The sequence below is a fragment of the Grammomys surdaster genome, unplaced genomic scaffold (genome assembly GCF_004785775.1).
Source record: "Grammomys surdaster isolate TR1022 unplaced genomic scaffold, NIH_TR_1.0 126051, whole genome shotgun sequence".
NCBI lineage: Eukaryota > Metazoa > Chordata > Mammalia > Rodentia > Muridae > Grammomys > Grammomys surdaster.
This window is the reverse complement of record NW_021620862.1, coordinates 5,757,008-5,776,358: the sequence shown is the minus strand read 5'-3', so window position 1 is coordinate 5,776,358 and position 19,351 is coordinate 5,757,008. Positions and strand designations below refer to the sequence as shown.

At 38.4% G+C, this 19,351-nt stretch overlaps 1 protein-coding gene across 2 annotated transcripts in view; it reads right to left on the bottom strand.

Annotated features, from left to right (window-relative positions):
• Cdc42bpa (CDC42 binding protein kinase alpha) overlaps positions 1-19,351 on the bottom strand; it is a 214,350-nt gene that overhangs the window by 51,481 nt on the left and 143,518 nt on the right. For both annotated transcript variants that reach the window (XM_028755205.1, XM_028755206.1), the window contains 5 exons: positions 9,545-9,650; positions 6,368-6,492; positions 4,288-4,393; positions 3,765-3,913; positions 1,598-1,689 (listed from right to left, as the gene is read on the bottom strand). In XM_028755205.1, coding sequence (XP_028611038.1) covers positions 1,598-1,689; positions 3,765-3,913; positions 4,288-4,393; positions 6,368-6,492; positions 9,545-9,650 — 578 coding nt within the window. The remainder of the gene's footprint in view (positions 1-1,597; positions 1,690-3,764; positions 3,914-4,287; positions 4,394-6,367; positions 6,493-9,544; positions 9,651-19,351) is intronic.

Sequence of the window (19,351 nt, the reverse complement as noted above, 5' to 3'; positions counted from 1 at the left end):
ACACACACACACACACACACACACACACACACACACACACACACACACAAATACAAATGTTGTAGCAGGTACTTTTCTAGATATTGGTTATAAAATTAGTAAATAAAGTATAGAAAGGACTTTGCCCTCATTTTGTAAATTCAATTATATAGCACATTATATCATGCTGTAATATAATGAAAATTTGCAACATTCTGAATAAGAAAGCCTTTGTTTAACATGCTTTCATAAAGCAATGTGCCAGAAACATCAAGTCTTTTAGGTTTGGATATAATATAAAAATAATGCAGTCATTTGATTTGTCAGTTTTATTTGGCCCAGGTGTCATTCTGGTTAAATTGCTTTTAGGACCACAAGCACTCATATTACATATTGTTTTTCTTCCTTAATATACTTCTCCACTGTTTATAAATTAAAATCAAGCATGATCATTTGGCTGGATGGCTTATCCTTGTACTGTGAGTTCTTACTCACTTTTTGTCATTACAAAATTCAATCAACAAAAAGGTGCAACAAAGTGCTTTAGTGCTTTATGTGGTTAGTCTATTCTCCTTAGTATAAGCAGGCATTAAAGACCCAACCAGACCCAACCCTCTCTGTTTTATGGACATGGGAAATAATAAAAGAAACTCTTAGACAAAAACAAAGTCCATACATTAATTCAGTAATTGATGATGGCCACTGCCAGAAAAATTGATTTTTGATAATTCTATATAAAATGTCTTTACTAAAAGAAGTCACATTCTGAATTTATTTTTACTAAATCATCACCCTTGTAATGTCCACATTATGAAAAGATTGTATTAGAGGTTTATATCATAGGGTTATGGCATGCTCTGAGCTAGGTCCATCTAAAAAGAACAAAAGTTCTCAAGAAAATACTAATAAATCCTGGGACATCTTAAAGGACAAACAATGTAAGCATCAACATGGAAAAAGACAACAAACATGCAAATAACTCTTCATTACTAAAATAATGCTAAGTTAGTCATCTTAATGATTTTATATTGTTTCCCTGTTTTTCCTGTACCATAAGATTTTGTATGCTGTAGGCACACAGAAAGCTAGTAACTGTAATCCACTCTGGGGAAGTGGGCAAGAGGATTCTGAATTCAAGAACACCATGGGCTGTTCAACAAGACTCTGTCCCCCAATACAACCTCCCCCCTTTCAAGTTTCTTCACTAAGTTCTAATGTTAACACACAACACCACTGTTGAAGTGACTACCTCATATGACTTGTGAGAACATTATAAATACATCACAAAATACTTTTATCCCTACTTAAAAGTTACTCATAAAGTATATTTCAACACTGAAATAACAGTCAAATTCATGGCAAAGTGGTCATTTCTGTAATTAAAAACTCTTAATATAATGTATATTAACTAATACATAATTGCTCAGCCAGTCTGCATGTATATATCTACGCACATGTATGTACACATGAATGTGTGTGTGTGCTTGTATGAACTTTCAAGGTGTGTGCATGTGTGGTTACTAATGTAAAGAATTCTCCATCTATGCAGTAAGCTGGTTCTTCCTCAATAATGGCCATTCAGTACAGCAAGTGCTGACACAAACACACATTCTCATACCCTTTTCAGATCTAAGCTCTTCAGTGTCCTTTATCAGCTGCTCAATTTCGGACAACAGTTCCAAATTCTTCTTCTCTGAATCTTTCAGTTTACTTAAATAAGCAGGGAAAGGAAAAGAGTCATTAGTTTTGTTTAGCTGGGCTTATTATTTGGTTTAAATGTCTGTGAGGCTAAATTAGAAGACTGTTAACTACTGCATGAAGACAAATGCAGCCTGTCACCCGCTATTATGCACATTAATAAAGCAAGCCAGGCTCATTCATTTCGGTAAAGATGGTGGCTGCCAGGTCTGGAGTGCAGCTCAGTTGCAGAGGACTTGTCTGGCCCGTGTGAAGGAAGCTCTAGCTCAACCCCTAGCACTGGCAAGCATCAGTACAGGATTGAGGCTGCTGCTGCACTGTGAGGAAGGACTGAGAGAGAGTGCCTTTATAGAAACATCTGCTGACCCTGAGCTAAATTATTACATTTAGTAATATTATGAAACCAAAAGTTAATTTTAGAATCCTGTTAAGACTTTCTTCATATATCACCATGTAGCTAAAGCTACAAGAGAAAAGTTTCTCTTTCAATGCTTCGCAAGCATATTTAAATAACACATACTTAATTTATGCCTGTGTCATTTACATTAAAAGTTTATAATTCAACAGAAGTGTGTCTGTCCTTCATTAAGAAAAAAAAATGACTATAGCTTACGTCTTAAGGCAACAAACCACTCAAAATTAAATTTATAGTCCTGTGTTTCTTCTCATGCTTTTGGAAGTTTTGGTATTTTTGAGCCAGAAGGATTTTTAAATTTAGTTTCATTTTTACTGTGAACTTACTATTGTTCCAATGTTACCCACTAACTGATTTATTTAAAGATTTATTAATCTTTCTTCATATGTGTATGTGTGTCTGTTTGTTTGTGTGTGTCTGTCTGTCTGAGTTTATGTGTAACACATGCAAACAGATTCCCTAAGGAGGTCCCAACATTTTGAATTCTATGGAACTAGACTTACAGGCAGTTGTGAGGTCCCTGATCTAACTGCTGAAAAATCAAACCTTGGTCCCCTGCAAGACCACTGAGAACTCTCAATTGCTGAGCCATCTGTCCAGTCCTATGACTTATTTACGAACCATTTTTATATCTAATCCATTTAAAAACTTTTGTTTCACATTTATGCATCTAAAATAGAATTTGTTTTACTGTTATAACAAAAATCAAGGGGATATATTTAGTAGCTAACTGCCCTGGATACTGTAAGTTTGCTTATTTTTAAATAAAGGAACCTGAAAATGATTATAATTATTTTGCCTTTGCAAAACTTAACATCTAAAACCCCCAAACAAACAAATACTCATACAATTTAACATCAATAAAATGACCATTTGTAAAAGACCTATGGTAGAGGTCCCAATTTTCAGATATTTGTGTTTTGTTCTGGCTACAAGTTTCATTCTGTACAGAATGTGAGAGAATTTTAGATTTAATAGAAAAAAATTGAGTTAACTAAACTTAACATATAAGGAGTAAAATAAGCCTGAAGAAAACAAGGCTGTATGAGATGTGACCTAGAATCACATCTTTCCTTTTCAAATCTTGACAGGTTTTTGTGGTCACTGTTTCATGTGTAAGTGTCTGGGTGTGCGTGCACAGATGTGCAGGGCAGAGGGCAATCTCAATGTCTTCCTCTGCAGCTCCTCACCTTAGGTTTGGAGACAGTTTCTCACTGAATTTGGAGCTCACTGATCTGGCTAGGCGCCTGGCCAGTGAGCTGGAATTCTCATTCTTTCTCATTCTTTTTCTCCCTCTCTCCCTCTCCCTTTCCTCTCTCTTTCCGGTCCAGGGATTATAGGCAGATGCTATGGCTCCAGCATTTTTTTTTAAACGTGGGGCTCAAATTTAGGACTTCATGCTTGTAAGGCAAGCACTTTAATGACTGAGCTAGCTAGCTCTCCAAACCTGTTCCTCACATTTGTCGGGAGGTGGGGGCAGACCTTTGGCCTTGGGCATGCCAGGCAAGCACTATACTACTGAATTGCATTCCCAATCTTCTGGCCATCATTTTTTTGCTTAAAAAACAAACAAACAGCAACAACTAAAAGCCCTAACAGATAGGCAACTAAACATGTAGCTTCCACAAGCTTGCTTATAAACTACTGTAGTGACTAGGTTATTGGTCCTTACCATTCTGTTATGATGTTAGATGCTTTGACTTTATTCAGCTCTTCCTGGATGGCCTGCTTAGCTCTTATTTCTGCATCCAAAGCAGACTGCAACTCTAGTCTAGCTGACATGTCCAGTTTGGCAAAACGACGCATTTTCCAGGGCATATCCTATAGAATAATATGGCTATGTGTTAGTTCCCTCCTATTTTATTCTTAAAATTAAATTTCATAATATAAGGGAATCTAGCAGCTATTTTATAAGCAATATCACTGATAACTGAGTAGAACTGACACAAAACTTGTAAAAACACATTTTCATTAAATCCAGAAATAACAGTAAATATGCATAAATAAATAATTATTTTTTTCTTTTCAGTTCCTTCAATAATAAATAGCTATACAATAAGAGCTAACAGTAATAGGTTATATTTTCTTATAAAGATCTAAAATATTTCTCATGAGGACTTTGATACCAGCCAGAGTTATCGTGTATGTCCTGCTTGTTAAAGAGATGACCCTCTGTGTAAGACAGCAGAGCTTACTGTTGCTCGGGTCCCCAAGCTGGAGTTTCTTAACGCTTCCAATTCTTCAGTCATTTTAGAAGCTAAGGCCTGAAGATAGCCTCGCGCGTCCTTCTCATCGCTCACCCTAGAGTACACACACACACACACACACAAAGGTGGAAACGTACAAAGTCAAACACAGGAAAACTTGATGGATGTAATTTAAAGCTTCATTAAGAACCAAGTGCCAAAAAAACTTAAAGAAATACTTAAAGAACTCCTTTAAAAGACTGGCCACACCACTACTGCTACCTGTCAAGAGGTGGGAACAGATTTATTAACTATTCAGTTATGTACGAATGGAAGCTGGCAGTGTTTAGGGAAGCCCAGGTTATTTACATCTGACAAACAGTAAATCATCCACGAACCACAAACAATGACCCTTTAGATCTCACACTGGACAAGCATAAGGCTTTCTGAAGACTACTAAGATTTCTCATTCTAGATTCTCATATTTTATCTCACAAAAAATAGATACTTTATTTAAAGCTAAAGTATATTGAATTTAGAAAATTTTAAATATGATATTCTACAGAAATCAGGGTTATAATGAAGTACCCGTTTTCTAAAAATATTAATTAAATAATAATGAAAGAATAAAGGTTAAAGGTTAAAGAAATCCAAGTCCAGTTTCTATTTATTATCTTAAAGTCACAGAGCTAATAAAAATCAGTATGATTTAGACAGAAAATTTGTTAAATCATACATTTATTTTAAGGGTACAGTGACTGATGAAGCATCCCAAAGTTGATGTATAGCCTACCTCCACACACAAACACGCTTTTAAAACACAAATTTCCTAGTGTTAAAATTTCCAGTTACTTCAGACTGAGTTATTGGCCAATAAATAACTGCAGCATAATGCTTCACTACAACAGTTAGGTCGATTTCATTTATGTTTCTCCACATTTCTTAGTATTTGGCATTTTCAGACTGCAGTTATTTCACTGCAGTGTTCAGATGTTGCCCCTTTTTTCTTCAGGAAGACCAAGAATTTGAGGTCAGCCACAAGCACATGGTGAAAACTGTCTTTAAAAATGAACAACTGAGTTACTGAATGAATAGGTGAATAAAAAAATCCATCCTTCATCAGGAACACTTCCCATTGTCCTCATTACTGGGAAACAGAGAGGTGGTCTGGGATCACAGTCTGTGGAAACACCAGCTTATAAAGCAATTTTCTAGTTCTATCCTTTATTATTGTTCAGCTCCATTATAAACTTGGCTAAATGTTAAAATAATTCCCTTTATAAATATAAATTCAATGGTGTAGACAGGAATTAAACACCAACAAACTAACAGTTCTGTTTTCTGGGACACAAGTAAATTTTCACAATCTGGGCACACGTGTAAGCAAAGATTACTTATCAGAAGAACTCTACAGTTAGGTCAGTATAGACATATTTGGGTTATGATTTAAGGAGGGTATTAGAAATCAGATAAAGGAAAGTAGATAACTGATTAAGCTGATATAATCACAGGAAATTAAAATCCTCAATAAATAATAAACTGGTTTGTAGATATATAAAGGAACTAGCTATTTTAATATAAAGGTTAAAACGAGTAAAGATTTAAATAAATATAAAAGAAATTAAGAAAAAGTCTTCACTGGGTCCCTCTTTCTCCATGAAGTAGAAGAGATGCAAACCTGTATAAGCATAGCAACAATCACTTAGTAAACAAAGATGACTAAAGTCATAGGCCAAATAATCAAAATTAGTCCTCAGAGTGTAAGAAACAGTTTGTGAAGCTAAGCCCCAATCTTTTAAGATTTTTAAAATGCCATATGTGAACTGCTATGTTATCCTTACAAACACGGTAGTGTTCATCTTTTACATTTTTCTCAGGCTACCAGTTTCTTAAAATAACCACAAATATGGCAGTTTTGACCTTAGGAAACACCAAAAGCAAACAGAAGTGTTTCTTAGGCTCTTTAAAGGCTTATTTTTCCATTTTTACAAGGGTAAGGTAACTTTATTTCCATGGCAAAGGAAGACAAAGAGAGGTTAGGACCTCACCCAGGCCCTGTCCCCACAACAGCACTCTGGAGGGCACTCACCACTGGATTATCTCTGTGATTTGGGCTTCCCAGTGGGCGACTGATTCCTTCTTATCTGCTAGATCTTTGACCTCTTCTTCTAAGTGCTGGTTGCGCAAACTTAAGCTCTCATACAAGGACGTCAGCTACAAGGTAGTTTGGAAGGCATGAGTGGCTGAACAAGACAGTACTTAGACATCTATTATCGCATCTAACAATCTTCAACTAAAAAAATTTTTTTTATTATTCTACAGCACACTGAAGACACACTGAAGAATTTAGTAACAATGGACACTTAGAAATTTCCTGCTTTCTTTCTTGCCCTTCATCAAGCCTTACATGAAACTGGTCTTAATTGTGAATGTTCATCAACTTGAAAAGATTACCCATTTCCTTAGGCCAGTCTCTTCCTTCCTCCCTCACTCCCACCTCCCCTTTCTGCAAATGTTCTGTTAACTTATAAAATTCTTATAAAAAATTACAAACACACACACACACACACACACACACACACACACACACACACACGGTTGTGAGCCACCATGTGGGTGCTAGCAGTTGAATCCAGATCCTCTGGAAGAATAACTGGCACTCTGGCCAAGGGGACACAATGCCCTCTTCTGGCCTCCACAGGCACTGCATGCACATGATACAGGCAGGCAAAACATCTATCTATATATATATAATAAAAATAAAAATTATTTAAAATATAAAAGGAAACTGTACAAATAACTACTAGTTCAAACGAATGAAGAAAATGAGATAAAATAGTGTCCTTATCAGTGAGAGAAGCAGACGCTGTAAGTGAACTCTCAAGGGCTCAACACAGCTTCAACAGCCACCCACCTCCCACAGCAACCTTCTCTCACTCGTACTCCAGGAAAAAATGCATTTTAATTATATAAAATTATCTGTAACACATATTACTTTAAAATGAGGCTCTTTCACTTTCAAGATAAACACTTTGAACCTCAGTTTAAACCTGGGGATTAGAAGATGGCTCAGTCAATAAATTTCTGTTGCCCAAATAGGAACACCTGAGTTCTGGGCCTCGGGACACAGGGAAGAGGCAGTGTGGCAGGATGCATCCAGCACATGCAACCCCAGCATAGGGTGGAGTAAAGAGCAGTGAGCTCCACCCGATGTCAGCTAGAGACCTTAGCTTTAAAAAAGGGGGCGGGGTGGGGTAGGAGAAAGAGCTACTGAGGAGCATACCCACTGTCACCTTCTGGTCTCCACTCCATCTACCTGAGCACACACATACATACAAACACCACAGAGACATTTGAAAACAAACCTCCTAGTGTGGAAATTTCTATTTAGAACAAAAACCAACCTAGGTTTGTTATGTTAAATCATGATCCACCGAGAATGTGACACAACTGTTTGACCTATCACTTATTTTTTGCAGGTTTCTTTATGAAACACAACATTTAACAATTTATGAGGGCAGTTACTTTGTTTCAGTGTTTGGAAAGTGACTTCTCTTTGTTTTTTCTGGTCTGCTGCTTCTTCCTGTCCCTCCTGCTGAAGCTCAGGCCTCTGACCTTTGCCCTCTGAGTGTCACTTCTTCCCTTTGTCCCTAGTGCTGAAGCTCAGGCCTCTGACCTTTGCCCTCTGACCTTTGCCCTCTGAGTGTCACGTGCCTTCTCTGGCTGCTATTATGATCCTACATTGGTTTCTGCTTTGGGAAGTTTTGTGACTCAGCAGTTTTATAGATTCTGGCATTTTTAGGCTATTAATTCTTCAAATACTGTTTCTGCAACAGTCTCACCCACCTCTCCTTTTGGGAAGACAAATATTCGCACATTAGTTCTCATCACTCCTATGTCCCACACTCCTATGTCCCCTTTTTGTTTTGTTTTTATTTTTTGAAGCCCTGTCCAACCTTAATCTTTTTGTTTATTTAGCTGTGCATTTACTATTTCCAATATGTTAGTAAAACTTTCTTTTAAGTATTTTGGTAATTTAATTTTTAAAAGTTCTGTTTGATTATTCTGTATAAAATTCACTTACTTGTTCAAATTCTTCACTTCATCTCCTTTCTCGAACGTATAATACAGTTATTTAACACTGACCAACCTACCAATCTATACACATTACCTGTGGGGAACTCTCACACCTCTGTTTATACTCACTGCCTTGTGTTCCCTCTCATTTTGGAATTTTGTTTGTGCTGTTTTATCCTCCTGCTGGCTTTTCAGTGATTTGTGTGGGTTTGTTGGTATGCCTGGCAACTTTCTTCATATATGTGATATATTATGTACAAAAATTTTCTTAAATTTAAAAAAAATCTCATGCTACTACTACCCATCCATTTCCTGACAAATGGCCCCCACTTGCCATTAGCTGCGTTTCTTTCTTCCTTGTATATTTTCAGAGATCCTAGGTCAGCCCTTTTAACATGTAATGTTGATGGGGACAAGTTTTCTAAGAAAAGCTTTTCACAGAAATGTTTACATGATGAGAAATCATATTGTTTTAAATTTTATATGTCATCTTGACTGGAATAGAGGAGCCCAAATATTTGGTAAATTCTTATTATGAATATGTCTGTGTGGATATTCCTGGGTGAAACTGACATTTAAGTCAGTACAGTGAAAAACATAGATTATCCTCCCTAACACAGCAGGTACTCCAGGCAAAAGGGAATCTGACAAACTGTTTTCAAGGAGAAACTACAGGAAGTATTTGATCTTGAGCCTGCTGATGGATGGACTGGAAGGCTCTCTGTTTTCAACATTGCCAGCTGCAGCTGCTAGGACTTGTCAGTTTATAACTTTAGTTAATGTATTGTTAGTAATAAGTCCCTGCACATATACAGCCATATATCATACATACATATACTTATGCAACACACATACACAGATGGGCTGGCATAGGGGTACATGACCGTAATTCTAGTAGAGGTAGGAGAATTAGTAATTTAAGGCTAATCTCAGCTATAAAATAAGTTCAAGGGCAGCTGGGCTATATGAAACACTGTCTCAAATAAAAGGTGGTGATGGGGAGAGGTTCAGGAGGGCAAAAAGGTGGGAGGAGCAAAACTAAGTCTGACACAAATGGGTATAGTAAAAACTTGTCATTCAAACACTGCCACCATGAAATATCACAGCAAATATAAAGTGACAGTCGTGGTATAAAGCACAGTGTTCTACATGCAGCATGCACTTGACCAAAGGAGACGCAACCACTCACCTTATCGAGTTCACTCGTTAACTTTTTATTTTCTTCAATTAATAATACTTTTTCTCGTTCATACTGTTGTTTGAACTCATTTTCAAATTCTTCCCTTTCACTTTGACTAACACAATTTAAAACAGAAAATCAGAGAAAGGAATTGGGTCAAAATTCAACTGAAAAAAAAGTATTTGTGTTAACAGTTATATAGCAAATATGTAGAAATAAGAATAAACTAGCTTATTAATATCATTAAAATGGTTAATACTTAGAAATTAATAATTATCTGAATCTTGATGTTTAATAATATTGGTTTGAAATGATTTCAATGTAACAGAAAAGTTATAAACATAGTACAAAAACCTCTGTGTCTCTTTACATAGATGTCCCAATGATTAGCTTTGTCCATCAGCTGCTAGATTACTCTGTGCGTACAGTATTCTCCTGACCAACTAAGAGGCAGGTGCAGATGTTATTCTCTGACCAGACTGTATGTCCAGACTGTATGTCCCAGAGTCAAGTCATGCTTAACTTCCACAAGCACTTGTCCTAATCAGCACTACTACCAAATCTTCCTGATTTAAGCTTCCCATCAGCTCAATGCTATCTGTTTCTTATCTAGTCCCAAGCCAATTGAAAAACATGGGCTGTGCTTGGCAGTTTCTTTCTCATTTTCCCTTTGTTCAAAGTAGTTTCTTTGTCTTCTCTAGATCTCACAACAGTTTTAAGGAGTGCAGGCCTCTTAACTGTGTAGGGTGACCCTCACCTGGAGTTCGTCTAAAGTCACTAGTGTGCAGCACTACAGTCTTGTCAGCATAGTCTGTTAGAAGGCACAGGCGCTGACGGGTAAGAACCTGTCCGTGCACAGCAACAGCTGAAGCTAAGAGCACTTTGAGCCTTTCATTAGCGTCACCACCCAAGAACAGCTGCTTCCAGATGAGGGGTGCTGACTGTAAGACCTACACTATCATCATCGTCTTCAGGCCTCATCATGAGAGCTAGGACCACAGCCAAGATCAAGTGCAGATGTGAATGAGGGACTTACACAATGAAGAACTGACACTTGTATAAATTTATATAGGGAAAAGTAGGGAGTAGCATATGCACATGAACTCTAGAGGTGGGAGGCCAAGGATGGTCAGAGCAAATATACCAAGTTTACTCAATGTACAATCTGGGATTTGTGGTTCAATGCACTGATTCAATAATTAGGTGTGAGTTTTCATTGCTAGCCTGAATCAATGAGCTTCACATGAGACTTACCTGACATGAAGCAGTGTCTGTCCTGCTCGGATAAGGAGAATGCTTGAGTGTCTCTACTTCCTAGTTGCTCAGCCACTCTCTACAGTGTCTCCTGAGAACACTCAGAGGACACTTCTCTTGCCACAGTGAGAGGGGGGCTGACATTCTCAACAGGCACCATGGCAGGTGTCCTCTGAGTATATAGGTAATAGTAGAAAATGCCACAGCAGAAGTGACGTCCCTGAAAATGACAGCATTCTGGCTGACTGGTGTACCCGCTGCTTTACTTAGAGTGAACTGTTCACATCCACCCCTTTGCCCTGGAAATCACACTCATGCGCTTTTAGTCAACAGATGACCCAGCCCTTCTCTCTGTCTACATCAGACACAAATGTACACAGGATAATATTACAAAGCATGTTTATGGGGCAAGACTGATTGACAACTGTTTAGAAGTAAACCATTCTAAATGCCTCTAAGAGAGAAGGAGAACTGGTTTCTGAAGACTGTGTTCTCATGTTGAAAAATATACTTATGTCCATAACAATTTGATAGAAGATGTTAGCAACAAAATAAAATTCAGAGCAGATCAGTTCCAGGTAATTTTATATAGCTATTTTCAAGTGAATAAAAAATGTAAGTAATGGGAGACCCCAAAATCTATAACACTTGATTTCTAAAGATAAATTATAATTTAAATTATAAATTCAAGGAAAAAATCCAGCCTGCAAGCAAATGTATCATGGTATTATTTAAAGCTCAAAATGTTATATTTAGTTATATTAAAGAATCTTTCCTGACACAGGAATACCTTTGAAAATTAAATTGCAAAGAAGCTTTTGAGAAAAAAAAATGTTCACTAAAAATAAACTGAATAAAGTCTCAAGTAAAGCCATTCTTTTTAAAAGAATAATATTAAACAAACTAAGTCTTATACTTTAAAATGACAATAAGCACACCATGTGAGAATCTGAGGTCTGCCTCCATCTCGTAAATAAACCAAACCTTTCTGTAAAATCTCCCTGTGCTACCTTAATATCCAGTCTACCTTAGCTTCTTCTCATCTGCCTTAGGGAACTCCCTCCTTCTGCCTTCCTGTAAATGCCAGTGCTCCTCAGAATGCTACCTCACCTCACATGTTCGCTTCCTCTCCAGAGGCTCTCCCTAAGCACGTCACTCAACCTCAGCACCGGGCTGCAGTTACCATCTACTGTATCTGTGGATCCTGAGATCTGTATTGGAAACTTGTCAGAGCTTTACACTGATGACAGACCCCACACATCAATGTCTCCTGAGCATTTCACATTCAACACTCCCAACTCAACACAAAAACCAGGGCCACTTTCTGAGATGACATCACCAGAGCCCACTTACTCTACAGTCTCTTTTCTCCAGGCAAAACTGCATATGCCTGAGTAAAGCTCATCTTTTCATTGCTCTAGTATCTTCCTCCCAACTCTGCTGAACCATCTACCGGCTAATTTCTGTAAGATTAGAAATGTTATCGTTTCTATCACCCACCACACACACACCACCACCATCACCACCACCACCAACAACAACACCAACAACAAGCAAAGTGGCTTGAGATAAACTGCTTGCTTGTGCAGGGACAACATTAAGTACCAGGGTTACTTGCACACTGCTCCTTCCTGTAATAACTTTTCCACTGACACTGTTATTACTAAAGTCACATGATGCTAAGTGCAAATGTCACTGTGTAGTTCTTTCTTTGGTTCAGATCTCACACTGTCCTATATACTGACAGACTGGATATGTTGTCTTGATCAGGGTCCCAAAAATCACATTTGCCTGGTTTTCTTTCTTTAATTCTCTCAAATCACTCTCATAGTCCTTCCTCATCTTCCATCATCCCAGACTGGGATGCTCCAGGGCTTAGTACAGGGACCTTCTTCTATCTATGCTTATTCTCCAAATGATCGCACTCAGGTGACAGCATTAACACCAGAAAGAGTGACACTCACAGTTGTATTTCACCCCTGAAAACAGCCTATTCCACATATAAAACTCGACATCTACTAAGCATCTGAAACTCGTTTACAATGAGTTAATACTTCATGGGATGCTCAGGAGTTTTGAACAGATGGGCAGGCTCTCCTCTGTGTAGAATGCTTTCACACAGTAGCATAAATGTGAACTTTATTTACTCTTTACTGGGAAGTCACCTTCTCTATTAAACTTCCTCCAGGGTGTCATCTTGTTTTCCCCGCTTTGTTCTGTTCTTGTCACAGACCATTTTATAATGTGCTCCACCCCCATTCTCCTTACGGAGAGGCTCTGCTCATCTGCGCACTCCTGTACTACCACATCAGTGCTTTGCATTCATTAGGAATGCACCCAACGGCAAGAATGTGGGCTTCAATATACTTAACTCATGTGTTCAGCTGTCTGAAACCTGGAACCTCAGTGCTACTGACAACTCGTGTTCTCTTTCTCTCAGCACTCCCTTCTGTCCTGCAGACTCTGTCTTCTCTACAGAATGTCTGAATCTACCACACTTTCCTCTAACTTCAACATTATCTATGGACTCCTGCCTTCATTTATAGCTGGATGGACTACTGACTTGTTTTATTTTTATTTATTTATTTATTTTTTATTGGATGTTTTACTTACATTTCACATGTTGTCCCCTTACCCCATCCCCCACCCACCCTGGAACCCCCTATCCCCTCACCCCTCCTCCTCCTTCTCTGCAGATGTAACCCTACCTACCCCCCCTCCCACCTCCCTACCCTCAAATTCCCACCCCCTGGAGCATCCAGCCTTCATGAGGTCAAGGATCTCTTCTCCCACCTATGCCCAGCAGGGCCCTCCGCTCTTACATATATAGCTGAAGCCATGGATCCCTCCCTAAGTGCTCCCAGGCTGGTGGTTTAGACCCTGGGAGCTCTGGTTGGTTGATATTGTTGCTCTCTTCATGGGGCCAAAAACACTTTCAGCTCCAATGGTCTTCACTCTAACTCCTCCATTGGGAACCTCATGATTGGTTCAATGGCTAGCTGTGAGCATCTGCCTCTGAATATGTCAGACTCTGAGGAGATATCTACATAAGGCTCTTATCAGCATGCACTTCCTGACTTCCACATCAGCATCTACCTTTGGTGACTGCACATGGGATGGATACTCAGGTGGAATGGTCTTCAGACGGCCCCTCCTTCAGTTTCTGACCCTCACTTTGTCTCCATATTTGCTCCCTTGAGTATTTTGTTGCTCCTTCTAAGAAGGACCGAATCACCCTCACTTGGTCTTCCTTCTTCATGAGCTTCATGTGGCCTGTGAGTTGAATTTTGGGCATTTCAAGGTTCTGGGCTAATATCCAATAATCAGTGAGTGAATACCATGTGTGTTCTTTTGTGATTGGCTTACCTCACTCAGGATGATAATTCATAGTTCCATCCATTTACCTAGGAAACTCTCGAATTCATTGTTTTTAATTGCTGAGTAATACTCCATTGTGTAAATGTACCACATTTTTTTGTATCCATTCCTCAGTTGAAGGACATCTAGGTTCTTTCCAGCTCCTGGCTATTATAAATAAGGCTGCAATGAACATAGTTGAGCATATGTCCTTGTTATATGTTCAAGCATCTTCTGGGTATATGCCTAGGAGTGGTATAGCTGGATCCTCAGGTAATACTATGTCCAATTTTTTGAGGAACCGCCACACTGATTTCCAAAGTGGTTGTACCATCTTGCAGTCCCACCAACAATGGAGAAGTGTTCCTCTTTCTCCACACCCTCGCCAGCATCTACTATCACCTGAGTTTTTAATCTTAGCCATTCTGACTGGTGTGAGATGGAATCTCAGGGTTGTTTTGATTTGCATTTCCCTGACGACTAAGGACACTGAACATTTCTTTAGCTGCTTCTCGGCCATTCAAGTTTCCTCAGTTGAAAATTCTTTGTTAATCCCTATACCCCATTTTTTAATAGGGTTATTTGGTTGTCTGGAGTCTAATTGCTGGAGTTCTTTGTATATATTGGATATTAGCCCTCTATCAGATGTAGGATTGCTAAAGATCTTTTCCCAATTTGTTGGTTGTCGTTTTGTCCTATTGACAGTATCCTTTGCCTTACAGAAACTTTGCAATTTTATGAAGTCCCATTTGTCAATTCTTGATCTTAGAGCATATGCCATTGCTGTTCTGTTCAGGAACTTTTCCCCTGTGCCCAAGAATTCGAGGCTCTTCCCCACCTTCTCTTCTATTAGTTTCAGTGTATCTGGTTTTATGTGGAGGTCCTTTATCTACTTAGACTCGAGCTTTGTACAAGGAGATAAGAATGGATCAATTTGCATTCTTCTATATGTTGTCCTCCAGTTGAACCAGCACCATTTGTTGAAAATGCTGTCCTTTTTCCACCGGACAGTTTTAGCTCCTTTGTCAAAGATCAAGTGACCATAGGTGTGTGGGTTCATTTCTGAGTCTTCAATTCTATTCCATTGATCTTACTGCCTGTCTCTGTACCAATACCAAGTAGTTTTTATCACTATTGCTCTGTAGTACAGCTTGAGGTCAGGGATGGTGATTCCTCCAGAAGTTCTTTTATTTTTGAGAATAGTTTTCACTATCCTGGGTTTTTTGTTATTCCATATGAATTTGAGAATTTCCTTTTCTAACTCTGTGAAGAATTGAGTTGGGATTTTAATGGGAATTGTATTGAATCTGTAGATTGCTTTTGGCAAGATGGTCATTTTTATTATATTAATCCTGCCAATCCATGAGCATGGGAGATCTTTCCATCTTCTGAGATCTTCTTCAATTTCTTTCTTCAGGGACTTGAAGCTGTTGTAATATAGGTCTTTCACTTGCTTGGTTAGATTCACATCAAGGTATTTTATATTATTTGTGACTATTGTGAAGGGTGTCATTTCTCTAATTTCTTTTTCAGTCTGTTTATCTTTCATGTAGGGGAAGGCTACTGATTTGTTTGAGTTGATTTTATAACCAGCCACTTTGCTGAAGTTGTTTATCAGGTTTAGGAGTTCTCTGGTGGAAGTTTTGGGGTCACTTAAGTATACTATCATATCATCTGCAAATAGTGATATTTTGACTTCTTCCTTTCCTATTTGTATCCCTTTGACTTCTTTTTGTTGTCTAATTGCTCTGGCTAGGACTTCCAGTACTATATTGAATACATAGGGGGAAAGTGGGCAACCTTGTCTAGTCCCTGATCTTAGAGGGATTGCTTCAAGTTTCTCTCCATTTAGTTTGATGTTGGCTACTGTTTGCTGTAAATTGCTTTTACTATGTTTAGGTAGGGGCCTTGAATTCATGATCTTTCCAAGACTTTTATCATGAAGGGATGTTGAATTTTATCAAATGCTTTCACAGCATCTAGTGAGATGATCATATGGTTTTTTTCTTTGAGTTTGTTTATACAGTGGATTACATGGATGGATTTCCGAATATTGAACCATCCCTGCATTCCTGGGATAAAACCTACTTGATCATGATGGGTGATCGTTTTGATGTGTTCTTGGGTTCGGTTTGCTAGAATTTTATTGAGTATTTTTGCATCGATGTTCATAAGGGAGATTGGTCTGAAGTCCTCCTTCTTTGTCGGGTCTTTGTGGGGTTTGGGTATGAGTGTAATTGTAGCTTCATAGAACGAATTGGGTAGTGTTCCTTCTGTTTCTATTTTGTGGAATAGTTTGAAGAGAATTGGTATTAGGTCTTCCTTGAAGGTCTGATAGAATTCTGCACTAAAACCATCTGGTCCTGGGCTTTTTTTAGTGGGGAGACTTTTAATGACTGCTGCTATTTCCTTAGGGGTTATGGGACTGTTTAGATGGTTTATCTGCTCCTGATTTAACTTTGGTACCTGGTATCTGTCTAGGAAGTTGTCCATTTCATCCAGGTTTTCCAGTTCTGTTGAGTGTAGGATCTGATGATTTTTTGAATTTCTTCAGTTTCTGTTGTTATGTCTCCCTTTTCAGTTCTGATTTTATTAATTTGAATACTGTCTCTGTGCTCTCTGGTTAATCTGGCTAAGGGTTTATCTATCTTGTTGATTTTCTCAAAGAACCAGCTCCTGGTTTTGTTGATACTTTTTATTGTTTTTTCTGTTTCCATTTGGTTGATTTCAGCCCTGAGTTTGATTATTTCCTGCTTTCTACTCCTCCTGGGTGTATTTGCTTCATTTTGTTCTAGAGCTTTTAGTTGTGCAGTCAAATTGTTAGTGTGTGCTCTCTCCAGTTTCTTTTTGTAGGCACTTAGAGCTATGAGTTTTCCTGTTAGCACTGCCTTCATGGAGTCCCACAAGTTTTGGTATGATGTGTCCTCATTTTCATTAAATTCTAAAAAGTCTTTAATTTCTTTCTTTATTTCTTCCTTGACCAAGTCATCATTGAGTAGAGAGTTGTTCAGTTTCCATGTGCGTGTGGGACTTCCATTGGTTTTGTCATTATTAAAAGACCAGTCTTAGTCCGTGGTGATCTGATAAGATGTAAGGGATCATTTCAGTCTTTTTGTATCTGTAGAGGCCTGATTTGTGACCAATTATATGGTCTATTTTGGAGAAGGTACCATGAGGTGCTGAGAAAAAGGTATATTCTTTTGTTTTAGGATGAAATGTTCTATAGATGTCTGTTAAGTCCATTTGGTTCATTACTTCTGTTAATTTCAAAGTGTCTCGGTTTAGTTTCTGTTTCCATGATCTGTCCATTGCTGAGAGTGGGGTGTTGAAATCCCCCACTATTATTGTGTGAGGTGTAATGTGTGTTTTGAGCTTTAGTAAAGTTTCTTTTATGTATGTAGGTGCCCTTGCATTTGGAGCATAGATGTTCAGAATTGAGAGTTCACCTTGGTAGATTTTTCCTTTGATGAGTATGAAGTGTCCTTCCTTATCTTTTTTGATTACTTTTGGATGAAAGTTGATTTTATTTGATATCAGAATGGCTACTCCAGCTTGTTTCTTGGGTCCATTGGCTTGGAAAATCGTTTTCCACCCTTTTATTCTGAGGTAGTGTCTGTCTTTGTCACTGAGGTGCGTTTCTTGTATGCAGCAAAATTCTGGGTCCTGTTTGTGTATCCAGTCTGATAGTCTGTGTCTTTTTATTGGGGAATTGAGTCCATTGATGTTAAGAGATATTAAGGAAAATGATTGTGGCTTCCTGTTATTTTTGTTATTAGAGATAGAATTATGTTTGTATAGTTATCTTCTTTTGGGGTTGTTGGAAGATTACTTCCTTGCTTTTTCTAGGGTGTAGTTTCCCTCCTTGTGTTGGCATTTTCCATCAATTATCCTTTGAAGTGCTGGGTTTGTGGGAAGATATTGTGCAAATTTGGTTTTGTCATGGAATATCTTGGTTTCACCATCTATAGTGATTGAGAGTTTTGCTGGGTATAGTAGTCTGGGCTGGCATTTGTGTTCCCTTAGGGTCTGTAATGATGTCAGTCCAGGCTCTTCTGGCTTTTATAGTCTCTGGTGAGAAGTCTGGTGTAATTCTTTTAGGTCTGCCTTTATATGTTACTTGACCTTTTTCCCTTACTGCTTTTAGTATTTTTTCTTTGTTTTGTGCATCTGATGTTTTGATTATTATGTGACGGGAGGTATTTCGTTTCTGGTCTAGTCTATTTGGTGTTCTGTAGGCTTCTTGTACATTTATGGGCATCTTGTTCTTTGTTTAAGATATTTACTGGCCCTGTAAGTTGGGAATCTTCATTCTCATCTATACCTATTATCCTTAGGTTTGGTCTTCTCATTGTGTCCTGGATTTCCTGGATGTTTTGAGTTAGGAGATTTTTGCATTTTGCATTTTCTTTGACAACTGTGTCAATATTTTCCATAGTATCTTCTGCATTTGAGATTCTCTCTTTTATCTCTTGTATTCGGTTGGTGATGCTTGCGTCTATGACTCCTGATCTCTTTCTTAGGTTTTCTATCTCCATGGTTCTCTCTTTTTGAGCTTTCTTTATTGTTTCTATTTCCATTTTCAGATCCTGAATGTTTTTAATTCCTTCTTTGTGTTTTCTTGCAGTTCTTTAAGGGATTTCTGTGATTCCTCTTTAAGGGCTTCTACCTGTTTACTTGTACTCTCCTATATTTCTTTAAGGGAGTTACTTATGTCCTTCTTATAATCCTCTATCATAATCATGAGAAGTGGTTTTAATTCTGAATCCTGCTTTTCTGGTGTGATGGGGTGTCCAGGGCTTGCTATATTGGGAGAACTGGGTACTGATGATGCCAAGAAACTTTGATTTCTGTTGGTTATGTTCTTGCGCTTGCCTTTCACCATCTGGTTAACTCTAGTGTTACCTGCCCTCACTGTGTAAGACTGGAGTCTGTATTTCCAGTTATCTTGCTTGTGGCAGAGCTTCTCAGAGTCCAGATGTCTCTGTGGTCCTATGATCTTAATCTCCTGGGTGGAAGAACTCCTGGGACTCAGGCCACCTCTTGGATCTGGAAATCCTTCTACTCTGGGTGCAGTGGTTCCTCTAGGATGGCTCAGGATATGATGTCTCCCAAGTGCAAACCACCTTGGTGTCTGCTGCTCTGAGTACAGTAGCTCCTCGGCTGCTCTGAGTGCAGTGGCTCCTCTAGGATGGCTCAGGATTCAGT